The sequence below is a fragment of the Procambarus clarkii genome, chromosome 83 (genome assembly GCF_040958095.1).
Source record: "Procambarus clarkii isolate CNS0578487 chromosome 83, FALCON_Pclarkii_2.0, whole genome shotgun sequence".
Classification (NCBI taxonomy): domain Eukaryota; kingdom Metazoa; phylum Arthropoda; class Malacostraca; order Decapoda; family Cambaridae; genus Procambarus; species Procambarus clarkii.
In genome coordinates this window covers 3,730,448-3,744,413 of record NC_091232.1, presented here as the reverse complement: position 1 = coordinate 3,744,413, position 13,966 = coordinate 3,730,448, and the positions used below count along the sequence as shown (strand labels likewise).

The 13,966-nt window shown below is 40.1% G+C and overlaps 1 protein-coding gene across 1 annotated transcript; it reads left to right on the top strand.

The window, feature by feature from the left end:
• The first annotated feature begins 2,568 nt into the window (after positions 1 to 2,568).
• LOC123768747 (uncharacterized) lies at positions 2,569 to 7,425 on the top strand. Its single transcript, XM_045759491.2, has 2 exons — positions 2,569 to 2,706; positions 4,434 to 7,425. The coding sequence occupies exon 2, from the start codon at positions 4,451 to 4,453 to the stop codon at positions 7,337 to 7,339; it is 2,889 nt and encodes a 962-aa protein (XP_045615447.2). The 5' UTR covers positions 2,569 to 2,706; positions 4,434 to 4,450; the 3' UTR covers positions 7,340 to 7,425.
• The last annotated feature ends 6,541 nt before the right edge of the window (positions 7,426 to 13,966 follow it).

Below are 13,966 nucleotides of genomic sequence, written 5' to 3'. Positions count from 1 at the left end.
GCTCCAGTGGATAAAGGAGTATCTAAGCAACAGAAAACAGCGAGTTACTTTGAGGAACATCTCGCCACTTCAGAGTGGCAAGATGTCCCCAGTGGAGTATCCAAGGGGCTTTATACTTGGACCTAACTTGTTTCTGATACTGTATATGTAAACGTTCTTCTAGAGCATATAGACTCACTCATCTCAGTGTTTGCTGGTGATGCTAAAATTATGAGAAAGACAAAGACAGGAAGATAGAAAGAGACTAGAAGACGACCGGGACAAACTGAAGGTATGGTGCAACAAATTACTGCTAGAGTTTAACTCAAGTAAGTGCAAAGTAATGAAAGTAAGTGAAGGGAGCAAGATGCCGAACGTAAGATACCATCTGGGAGGTGAAATCCTTCAAAAATCGTGTACATCTGGGGAAGGGGGGGCGGTTTACTACTCCAAACCTGTCCCCAGAATCCCACATTAAGTTCAAGTTCAAGTATGTTTATTGAGATAAGAAAGAAATACATCTCAAAGGGATAGAGTAGCTTAGGCTATTTCTACCCCCCTCTACTTCAAGTCCCTCAAGGGGCGCACAAATTCAGTGAGTATAAATTGACAAATAACATTACAAGAATCCCATTTAACATTGCAAATCCCACATCAAAAGGATAGCATCAGTAGCATATGCTAGGTTAACTAACACAAGAACTATTTAGAAACTTCTGTAACGGATCAGAACCTTGTATACCACATATGACAAACCAATATGTCAGACGTATGTCAAACCAAACAAGGAACAACGGTTTTATGCTCAACAAGCCACAATGTAGGACAGAAAATAGGAGATGCTTTTTCACCCAGTGTTATGAAGCCATGGAACCGTCCACCCGTCGAAGCCTCAAATGCAAAAATTGCTGAATTTTAAAATCCAGTTTGATAAAATCATCAGGACAAATGGGTAGACCTTTGACAAGCCGCCGGCTTCATGTCCTCGTCGAGGCCACTAGAGAATGAATGAATGAACTATGGGGGTGGGGAAAACGCCAAGCCATTACGACTATATAGCACTTGGAAGAATGTGAAAGTCTCGGAATTGAGAGATAACACTATCAATGGAGTCCAAGAAATGTGTAAGTACTTCATTCATAATGATGTGCTGCCAGGAATCTTAGCGAAGTATCCAAAATTTGCTTATCGTAGGTAATGCATGCACATGGCTGTATAGCTGCCGCCCAGTTGGGTGGGTGCGGAGCTAGCATAGTAACCGCGTGACTCACAATAGATGTTAATTGCCTTGTACAGTGCAACCCGTCCTCGACTCCATTGCATCCAGCAGTCGACCCCACAGACGCATTCTTAAATTTTTACATGCTGTTCGTTCAAACCGGGAATTTTCTCAAATAAAAATAAATATTATAAGATATTAGTATATTGTGCATATATAGGCATAGGTTAGGTTAGGTGTTAAGGTTCTGTAGGCGATTATTTGTATTCATAGTACTTGGGTGAAGCATTTACAACGTTGTGGTTCGAACAAAATTCGTCAGTGAAGCACTTGTTCCGGAAGTGTTCGAACGTCATCAGTTGTGAGTCGTGTGTAAACCGTTTTTCATTCATAAGCAAGGGGGTTTGGGTAGTGCATGAAATGGACTTAGGGCTTTTGGTTGGAGGACTTGCTAGATTATGTGCCTCTGTAACCGTCTCCACTACCGCACACGGGATGGGTATAGGGTGCATAACAAAGAAAGAATCAATCAAGGGGGTCAGAATAAAGATTTGGGATGGGACAGGGGGGGAAAGGAATGGAAATACTGGCCCCCCTCAGGTAAATATAACTACAGTACATCAGCAAGCATTTAAGTGCATTTCATTGACCTTCAATATTCATAAGCTCCACTTAAATAGTTAACTCTTTTCCGAGAGCACCAGTGTTGTGGCACTTGTGCGTAACTCTCCTACACAACGTATAAGCTGAATGAAATTTATTGTACTCACACTTCCTGATGAATCACTCAAATTGGCACCGCGACTTGCGCGAATATTTTCAAAACAATACATGCTTACTTCATTATATATTACGTTATAAATGCTTTACAAAATAGATTTTATTCTGCATTTTATATATACCAAACTGCTAATAAAGATCAAGAAAATATATACACCGTAGCAGATTAATGAACCTGTAATATTGTTTGTGGTAAAGTAAACCCGTTCGGACACCGTCCTTTTAATGACGTCATTCTGGGTGAGGGTTGACACCATTCACAATATTGTTTTCTTGTCCTTGAATGATGACATTATATATTTCTTGTACAAGTGAACACGTTATATATTATAAACTGAAAGACAGAAAATAAGTAGAAGCTAGTCTTATATAAGGTTATTTTGTCTCAGCAACAGACTAACATACGTTACAATGATTCATCTAGTGTATACGTATCGCGTATGAATAATAATTATTGCAAGTTTAATCGGCACATGGTTGTGAATAATTTGGAATACAGCTGTATATTAATTTAGACTACCTTCTTGAAATATCAACACTTGCCAGAGGGCAAAACTAAACAATTTACACTGGTGAGAGCAGCATTGTAGCTTACAGTGAGTGATGTTGGCAACCCTCGGCACCTTCCTGCTGGGGCACTCAGTCCATTTTGTGCTCCTGAGGGAGGTTGTCCATCTGCGCTTTGATCTTCTTATTTCGCCTGTACCATGGGAGGATTATAGGAGCAGGTAAGGAAGCCTTAAGCCTCGTGTCTTTCGTAGGACTACTCGGCCTGTGGGTGATAACGAGAACACTCAAGACTGAATTCTAGATCCTTGTGTGCATGCAGGTTACAGCAGCAGTGTGTTTGTTTTCATGTGAATTGGCTATGACAGTATACTTGTGGTCACCACACAACGACATAGCTGCATGTATGTATGCACTTGGCTGATAGGACGCTAATTTGGTGTTCTTAACTCGGTACTGCATGTAGTGTTGTGTTCGTGGGAGTAGCGGTGCTTATATTTAACAAACGCAGCAACACTCTCTGGAGCGTGCATGGGACTTCTCGCAGTCTTCCCTCACAAACTCATTTGGCTGTAGTCCAGAGTTTTTTAAAAATTGGTGCTATCACGTGCAGTGTTGATGGTTATTATCTAAATGATATGTTACATAATTATTATCTGATCTCTATATCTAATAATATTTTCTAATCTCTCATCTCATTTTTTTCTTGCAATGTATTTGTTATCATTTTATTAATTCTGCTAGAATTTACCTACTTAAAATCATCTGTTAGACCATCAGACCATCAATTGAGACCATCAATTGCTTCAATTATTGCTTCCGACTCATTTGTTATCTCTCTTCATCCTCTTGACAAACCATAATTGTCTCAGTCACTTGTGATCTTTGGCTTCGGACACAGTAAAAGTTTGGCTATGCAAATAAATTAAAATACTTTGCTCTTGAAGTTGCAGTAAATGGTTGTGTTACGACTAGACTTTGATGCTCTAAACCATAACTATCACTAACTTAATCTTCATTATGGAATCAGAGTCCTTCCTCTGAACTATATTCGATCATCTCTTAATAACAGACACCAATATGTAGCCATCAATAATATAAGCTCTCCTACTCTAACATTAACCATAGAAGTGCCACAAGGCAGCATCCTAGGACCTCTTCTATTATATATATCAATGACTTGCCAAATGTCTCTAATGTTCTTAAGCCTATACTATTTGCTGACGATACTACCTTCATCTGCTCTAACCCCAACCCACATACTCTATATAATATTCCAAATAAAAAATTAAAAAATGTCCACTTATGGATGTCGACCAACAAACTCACACTAAACATGAAAAAGACCAACTATATACATCTTATTTGGAAGCACATCATCAAACCCAATTCACCTTCAGAGAGACAGTGTCAGCATAACTAGTAAAAATGAGGGAATGTTCCTTGGACTATACCCATAGAAGAGACTATGTGTATAGGCCAAGGACTTCAGTACTCAAGTACAACACATTGTAGTGGATGTTTTGTGCACATTATTTAACGTTATCTCTAAATAAAGTACACTCTCATTATGAGTATTTTCTACCAAACGTGAAGATATAATCGAGTTTTACAAAGGGCTAACAGTAAAATTACACCAAGAAGCTAAAGATTTTTAAAATTTATAAGAAAAATCAAACGTCGCATTATATATCAAAATTAACAATCAAAATTACCCTTTGCTGTTGACATGTAGAATTACCTATCATGTCCAGTCATTATAACCGATACCATACCGGTCATTGAGACACCTTTGATAAATTCTGGCCAAAAATACAAGTATTTCGACTACCGAAGATTTGCCGAACGGACGTGGTGGATTAAAAGGGATTTGTTGCTTTCGTTTTAACGATAGTAATAAGCTAAGCTGAGGTCCGGATATATGATGAGCACACACTCACTGTTTCAGACACGGCGCTTGCGGAGATGGGGACGTCTCTTCCCTCGGAAGGTGTTCACCTGGAGGACTACAACCACCTTAAGTACACCCTCAGCCTCAAGAGGGTGGGGCAGCAAGTTTTATCTCAGGTGTTCTCGTGGGGCTTTATTGGAGGCTCAGGCAGTGTAAGGGACGCCCTCTTTACTCTTTCCAATTACACAAATGCTAAGTTCCGCAAGGACTTTAAGGCCTCCCAACGTGAAAAAATCACACATGGAAAAGTGTCCGAGTTTGATATCACCTTAACCTATAGTTTGTTACAGTTAGTGTGTGGGTTGAGTGATGCTGCCGACTCCGTATGGACAAATGAAGCTTCAGACTCATTGGAATATTGCCTCTATGCCATCAAGGAGAGGAGAAATAAATTAGCTCACGAAAATATACACTTTTCACCAAATCAGTTAGCAGACGAACTAGATGCGCTGAGAACATTGTTCACCAAAACACTTAAGAAAGCTGGGCACAAATTTTCCGTAGACAATTCTAAGGTGAATGACTTGTTGGAGTCCATTAACCGCCAATTAGATGCAATCAAAGACTCTCCTGTGCCCTTGGAAACAGAAGCTGAGTACCAGAAAGAATTATTAGCAAGCCGTAGAGCCCGCCTGATTGAAGAAGGAGGAAATGAATTAAAGACAATTATTAATGGTATTTGTCAAGTGAGTGTGGCTCCCTGGCTGATGGAAGGACGGACTGTGACTGTTGACAAAGTGTTCATATACCCTTGTCTAAGACGGGACGAAACGCAGATAATGCAAAGACAATTGTCGAGAGAAGAAAGCTACGTGTCCGTATGTGACGTTCTGCAGGCAACGGAGTGTGATGGAACGTTACCTCAGGTAACTTTGTTTTCAGCTTTGAGTGGGATGGGAAAAACAACCTTACTGAAATTTATATTAGACAGAGGAATAAATAATTCATGCACACTGGGAAAGATTGACAACTTCGATTTGATTCTTTTCTTGGAATGTCGTAATGCAATGTTTTCTTCTCTAGAGGCAATGATGGCTTTTCTTCTGCCTCGCACGGCAGCCATATTACAAGAATCCCAGTTTCAGCGCACTCTTCTCTCGCTTGATTTACTTGTAATATTAGATGACATTGATGAATTAAAGCAATCTTTCTCGATATTCGAGGACTTTTTAAGGGTGATGTCGCCTGGTACCCGAATTTTAGCCACAGTTTCTCGAGAATCGGCTAAAGGCATCATAAGAAAATTATCAGCCATACACAAAAGGACAATGCTTTTGGAGATTGAAGGTATACCAGACGACCAAACTTTTCCCTTCGTACAACAAACTATGAATTATGTTTTCCCCGGCAACACTAGTGACCATGACAGAGAGGCTAAGCTTCTCCAGCTCATAAAGTCTAAGCGGCCGTACTTACAGGAACATCTCAGATCACCGGAGATCCTTAGTCTACTTACCTTGAGCTGGGCCTTTGCTCCTGATCGCCTCAACGCATCGTCCACTGTCACAGAAATTTTCATGTTAGTGGAAGATCTTCTTATACATAAAGTTCTACAAACGATAACAACCTCATCACTGTCTGCCATAAGCACACAAACTGTCATTAGAATAAATCTTCGGAAATTTTTGATTTCACTGACAGGAGTGGCAGCAGAGTGCTTGCGGAGCGGAAAATTCAGCATTGACCCCGAGCATCTGATAAGTCTGGCTGTAGACTGTGAGAAGTTAAAACTGCCAGAGGCATATTTGATTTCGGCTTTTATGAGTTACACAGAGGAGTATGTTGGCAGCCTTACCAGGAGTCGTAAGGTGTCTTTTCCCAGACGGTCTACCCTACAATATTACGCTGCTTGGTCTGTCACCCAGAAGCTGAGGGAAGCTTTGCCTTCTACAACCATTCGCAATATCTTGCGACTACCATCGTGTGGTATTGGTGAAGCACATGGTCCCAGTTTGCAGTCAATGGTGAAGTACCTAGTGGGAATGTTGGCTATGCTCTTACCGTGCCAGCTAAAAACTAGGGCTGATGAAATTGTTTGTCTTTTGAAAGATTTAGGGGTAAAGAAAGCATCACAGTGGATGGAATATATCGAGGAAGCAAAGGAAGAGAAAACAATTAAAGGAATTATATTAAAAGAAATGGGTGGTGAATGGGAGGTGGAAGATTTCGCTATAACTTCCACCTTAGTTAACATTATCAAGGAAACTAAGCCACACCATCTATCTCTTGTTGCTACCAAGAGTCCTCAGAACTATCCACATCTACAGAATGTTTTGAGAGTCTGTGCAGGCTCTCCTGAGATGAGACTGTCACTGCATCTATATCAACAATTTTGGTCAGAGAAAGAAAAATTTTCGGACGAGTTTTTGAAAACTGTGTCGAGTAGAGAGTCGCTATGCAAGCTGGAACACTTTGCTGGACGCCTGAGTGCCTCGGCCATCACTAGACTACCAGCCACCGTCAGAAGGTTAGCCATCCACGTCACCCCAGATATGCTGGAACCTCTTAATGCTACTCTTCCTTCGCTTTTAGACCTACAAATGTTATACCTTAACTTGGATGCTTCTGCAACTACGGATCCCAGAACAATTCCCTCCCTCGCTATCTCCGGAAGAACAATTTCTCTTTCTGTGGATATGTGGAAAATTACTGAAGATACTGTTGAGTGGGCATGTGATATTGCCAAGGCCATGCACAAAACCTACAGTCGCTTAGTTCTGCGACGAAGTGAGTTGGGTGCTGATGGGTGTGAACGGTGGCTGGAGGGTCTGCGGCAGCGTGGGGTTACGGCCCACTGGTTGGTCGTGGGGTCTACCTATAACATCACTCACCACCAAAAACTCCGCCTTGAATATGCAGCTGGCAACATCGAGTGCAAGAAATTTGTATGGATACAAGTGTAATGTCAGTAATTATATATATATATATATATATATATATATATATATATATATATATATATATATATATATATATAACTCATTAGGCAAACTAAAGATTCAAGAACGGTCAGTTTCTCGTTTCAGCGCCTCAGTGTCACGATCCAGAGAGGAAATGTTTGTTGTATCTTGGGCACCCACTCCACATCCAAAGAGCTGGATGAGATCTTCGAACAGTTATTGTTATGTGTAGGTGTTTTCCTGTAAACTGTAACACAATGTAATAAAATTAAAAAAAAAAATAGGGGTTGAAGGAGAAGATAACATTTAAGTGTTACCTTACCTTGAGGTTACCTTGAGGTGCTTCCGGGGCTTAGCGTCCCCGCGGCCCGGTCGTCGACCAGGCTTCCTGGTTGCCGGACTGATCAACCAGGCTGTTGGACGCGGCTGCTTGCAGCCTGACGTATGAGTCACAGCCTGGTTGATCAGGTATCCTTTGGAGGTGCTTATCCAGTTCTCTCTTGAACACTGTGAGGGGTCGGCCAGTTATGCCCCTTATGTTCAGTGAGAATCCGCAAGGTCTTCTCTGAATACTCTTTATTTTCTTCTTTGAGGCTATGGGTCCCTACAATTGCACCATAAGTAGTACCCTTTAATATATATATATATATATATATATACATATATACATTGTGACTAATATTAATTTTCTTTTGGATATTTTCCATTCTACGCAAATATCTTCTACCATCTGGAGGTGAAGAAACACTATATCACTTAATCTTTCAATTTGTATTTCTCGACGTTTCGTCAGCAATGTGATATCTTCAGGAGTACACTGTTGAACTAACACAGGTATACTGAGCTTACAAGATTGATTGATGAAAATTAAGCCACCCAAGTGGTGGCACGGGCATGAATAGTTCGTTTTTTTTTTTTTTTTTTTTTTTTTGAAGGGAAATTCCTGCATGGGCCCTAAGCCTCTGGCTGCCCCGCTAACCCGTAAAGCTTAAGTGTAAGCTTGACGTCTAATCAATGTAGCATATATTACGGAGCACCCAGTCTCCAGAGCTGCATTTGTATTGATACACAACATTAGTACACCTCAGGTTGTCAGAGGAGGCAGAGATGATACTTCTTATAATGAGGGAAGATGTACAAGGGTTGTTATAATAAATGACACTCTTGCACCACAAACTTGAACGAATCTGCTAAATTGTTGTGAACAACGATTATAGCAATAAAGAATTCGACGAAATCGTAATGCTAGGTCGCCATCTGACTGAGGATAATCAGGCCCCAGGGGTTGAAAATCGGTCCCCAAGATAAGAAAATGTAGTGTATTTTAAAAATACGTTCACTCAGGCATACAAGGATGAGAGGGGTGATACGAGACATAATTGACAGGAATTGCAAACCTTGCAGTGAAAGTGCAAGGATTCATCCTGTCATTTATTATAACAACCCTCGTACATCTTCTCTCATTATGAGAAGTAACATCTCTGCCTCCTCTGACAACCTGAGGTGTACTAATGTTGTGTATTAATACAAATGCAGCTCTGGAGACTGTGTGCTCCGAAATATATGCTACATATCACATGCCACGAATACATTGACTAGACGTCTTATACTTCATTTTTAAAACGGAGGAATTAAGCAACACCATTCTCAATACCACAACACCATTGATTGATTGATGAAGATTAAGCCACCCAAAAGGTGGCACGGGCATGAATAGCCCGTAAGTGGTGGCCCTTTTGAGCCATTGTCAGTATCATTAGCCGATACTGGAGATCTGTGGAGGTGCGACTGCACCCTGGGTGACGGGATATATCTCTCCCGTGCACAACACCATCCTGAATCGCCAAGACATAGTGAAAGATACGACAGTAATCACACGCACCGACGATCGTATACTTAAGGCTGTGATCATTTGGGAGCTGATACCAGTAATCAACAAACAAATGAATTCGAATTTGAGCATACAGTTGTTCGATTGTCCTCCATTGATCCAGAGAAGATGGAAGACCTGGCGGACAGCTAGAAGCTGTCAGGTAACAATCACCTCACCCTTCCCTTCGCCGCTCCCAACGATTAAATTAAGGGGAAAATAATGAGCAGGGAAGCGCTTCATTAAGTGCCCGCGAGTTAAACGTGTATTGACCAATATGCAACCTTGCCAGAGCCGTTTCCCACTGCCGGTTACGGGTAGGAGAATGGCTACAGGGTCACACTACTCTTAAGAGTACGCAGTTTGTTACCAGTAACAGAAGACCAACAACCCTGCCAATGGATAAGGATGGAGGAATGAATTTCTGGGTAAAAGTCGGAATAAGCAAAATATATAATAATATAAATGTATTATATTACAGGAGATGGGACAAGTGCGGATAGCTTCCTTAGCGGCTGCGTCCGCACTCTCATTTAGGGATACACCAATAGGCTGGGAACCCAGGGAAAACTCCAGTCTTAAATCTACTGAAGATAAGAAACAGCTAATGTTGAATCTCGACTACCACAGGATGGACTGGATTAAAGGACTTCAGAACCATGATTGGAAAGTATTAGAACCAGAAGGAATCATGCTAGTGCAGAGTTGACGGCGCCGAGCACCCTCCAGTAAAAGGTGCAGTTGTTACAGTGAGAGATGAAGCCACTCTAGGTGATGAGGTGGTCACCACTAGTGGCTTGGGGCATAACCCTGCGACAGAGGTGGGAGCAGAGAGGGTTAGTCGGGAAAGCAGCCTGGTCAGGGCCCAATGTAGTGGGGCCTACAGAGCCCAGCCTTCCAACTGTCTGACTCGAGGCCTGGTCGCCCACCCTACGACCCTGAGAAGCTAAAGAGAGGGCCAGATATTGGCATATAAATGAAAAGGTAACAATTTAATCCACAAATAAGCCCCTATACCTACGATGGAGCCACAATTAGCAGATAGGACACCCGACAAGATGGGGGGGGGGGGGGATGCAAGGGTGCATTGTGGATAAGTAATTATCAAAGAAGGCTATGTAGCACCGTCAAATGTGCGGAATAATCAGAGGGCACTAAATATTTCTAAGGATGCCAATAAGAGAACATAAACGCATAAAGCGAACGATGTCAAAAGTATCAGATTCACCAAGAATTCTATCGAGGGAAAAGTGACCGAGAGGGACGGTGAAAAGCAAGACATACACGTGCGTCCTGGCAGTCAGGACATTCAACAACGATATGCACAACTGTAAGAGGGCCAATGCAATAGGACAATAAGGAGCCGAGAGGCGCTCTATTAAGTGTCCGTAAGTGCGTATGGCCAATACGCAGCCTTGTCAGAGCCGTTTCCCACCGCCGGTTACAGTGGTAGTTGGAAGGCCACAGGGACACAGTACTTAAGAGTACACAGTTTGTTACCAGTAACAGAAGACCAACAGCCCTGCCAACGGGCAAGGATGGAGGAATGAATAACTGGGTAAAAGTCAGAGTAAGGAATACCTTTATGAGAGATGGGACAAGCGCGGATATCTTCCTTAGCGGCAGCGTCCGCACGCTCATATAAAGACACGAATATGGCTGGGAACCCAGCAAAACTCAACTGTCTTAAATCTACTGGAGGCATTGTGGATAAATACCTTGCAACTGCCAGTCCGTCAAGATCGGGCTCAGCAATGAAGGCAAAGATTGACAGTGTTCCCTCGTTCGACGTCGGGTACCAGTGTTATGGGCGTGCGCGCGCACCTCCCCAAACATCAGTTTCAAAACAAGACATCGGAAAGAATATTCAAGAATGGCAAAATGTCCGCAGGAGGGGCACAATCAGAAAGGAGAAGAGCAGCAGCCATAAACTCTTACCTGCAGATGGTGCACAGGAGCCCCCTCACCACATCAAGGCATCATCCACTGCTTTGAGTTCCGGTGATATGGTGATGGGGGGACTGGGTAAAAACTCCAAAGGCACTTTGAGTTAAGATTTCTTAAGTTTTATGTTACATTTAGTCATTTTCATTCATAAGAACACAATGAATAGTAGTAACATATCTGAGTAAATATTCCAAGTACAGGTAGACTAGTCCTAGATGAGGTCCTCCATCTAAATCTAAAACTACCTGTACGCCAAATATAGGTAGAAATATTTTTCCAGTAAACTTTTAGTTAGGTAATAAAAACAAACAAAAAAAAGAAACAATTTTTATTTATATCCCGCTTCAAAACCACCATATCCTGTGCCCAACCTTAATGCTCAAGTCAAAAGAGTATTTCTTAGAATGACTGCTGTGGGGTTGTTTTATAACCTCGCATATAAATCAGATGATATGTAAGAAACGACTATAGAAACTTTATGATATGCTACTAAGTAATCAAATAAAATTATTAGAGAAAATACTACAACACTGGAAATACAGAATACACACACACACACACACACTTATTATCTGGAATGATATATGTTATTCATTGAGATATGGTTAATTTTCAAATAAATATTATTTGCTGGATATGGCCTGCAGGAAGATATTCATAAAGGAATAAGATTAAATCAAAGCCCTTTTACTCATTGACCTATACAGTAAGTAGTAAGCCTTCATGCACACATTGTACCTTTCCTTGTGAGCAAGTTGAAGTCAATTTAGAAAATGAACAGCTCATTACCTTTTCAAATCCTATAATCGAATTTGGTGGAAAATGAAATACATAAATTATACACCATTCTTAACATCTAAAGCATAGCAAGTGCAAAACTACCTGCCTATATGGTTCATAAAACTGTATTAAGATTATGAGAAAAACACTAAACCATTCTACATGAATTATTCACCAGCCTATAAATGATATACGTACTGTATACAAAAAATGTTGTAGAAGGATTTTTTTTTAAATATGACCAATATTTAAGCAATTGCAATCAAATTCCCATTACACTGAACAAACGTAACGTGACCTCTGGAATATGAAAGTCCTTATCGCTTCAGCAAAGTGAATACAGAGATATGATGAGCCATGAGGCAAATTGTGTCAAGATCCCTTTGTTCTACATTTCAGGTAGTTGTACAACTTTCAATTTGTAGTAAAAATAAATAAAGGTATTTCAGACAAAAGATAACAATAAATATTTTGTCGACTATAAATGAACAAGATTTTAGGGTTTGACTCGAGACTAGTCTCTAACTGCATATTGCTTTGTGTTGCTGGTAGTGTCGCTATTCTAAATGATATCTTGTGACTGCGATATGTTACATCAGTGGCAGGATATGTGAGAGTGGGGGCACAGGACATGCTGCTCATAACCATTGTATATGCCATGGACCTACTCAACTGAATGGTGCCATTAGATTTTTATTTAAAATTTTAGTCATAAATGCATTAAAGGGCTATAATGACTATTTTAGACATTACTAAAGCACTCATCTACACAATGTTTTTGTCACATTTTGTTAGGATTCAAAATGAAATATATATTTTGAAACCAGGTGAGACTCAAGATGATAGCAGCGAAACCTTAAATATTGCTTGTTTGGTCGGAGATTCAGAAATGCTGTACAGTATACTAAATTTTAGGAGCTGTAGTACATTTTTTACAGAAGAAAATATCTCCACATTTATTGCCTTTATAAAAATAATCACCACACACAAACATGTTAAAAGTAAAAAAAAAAAAATGAAAAATATTAATTTAAATCGTGTGGATGATGTTTGCTGGAAAAATGGATTAACAGAAATTAATCACATAAGATTGAACATAAAATGTCCCTGCAAAGTTCTTGTATACACAAAACTAAAGTCTATATTCTTACATAAATTTTCATCTCTAACATTTATTTCAAAATGAAGCAAGGTACGAGCAATTACTCAATTGTTGTTATTACTGGGGAATTTTTTTTAATAACAAATGATGCATTACACATGAACATCAGCACCAAATCACTGTATACTACAGCACATGTCTGTCTATTTGGTTATTTATCACCACATGTTTGTAATGGACACTGAATGGGAAAATTATAAATACAGTAAATAATGCAATTTGACTTATCTGTCCTGTGGGAATGTTAATATAGAATTAGAAAAGGTAAACTATAATAACTTTTATATTAATAATCATCAACATAAAGCTAGTTTCATGGCCACATTAGATACATAACAGTGCAAACTTTATTGCCTGTCACAAATAAAACATCTGAAGATTTCTCTGATATATAAAGTGTATAAATACAATAGATACCTGTTAAACCACAATAAAAACTCATGTTTACACGCAAACTTCGAGAGAACAAGCAGCATCTGACACACCAGCTGAAAGATAACACGTGGTTCAAGGCACTACTAGGTGGAGGTGGAAAGTAGTCACTAACCTGATTGTTCCCACCTCCACCTGTGCCCCTCCACCTCAAAGAATAAAACCATTGCATATCCACCATGTAAAGATTAGAATCAACCACTAGTGTCAACCACATAACAGCTGCAAGAATACTTCAATTATGTTCACATTTGGTACACACCCAAACACACACACACACAAAAAAAAAAAAAAAATCTAGGGAACACGAGTGAAGAGGAGAGTTTAGAGAATGTCAGTTTCCACCTCGTTTACCAAAATTTCAATACCAAGTAAGACTGCAGATGTACAAAAAGATCTTTGAAAATTCCCTTAATGATGGAAAGGAAATATCACGTCA

What these genes read in the sequence shown, in the direction of transcription:
- LOC123768747 (XM_045759491.2), top strand. Translation starts at nt 4,451, where the DNA reads ATGGGGACGTCTCTTCCCTCGGAAGGTGTTCACCTGGAGGACTACAAC.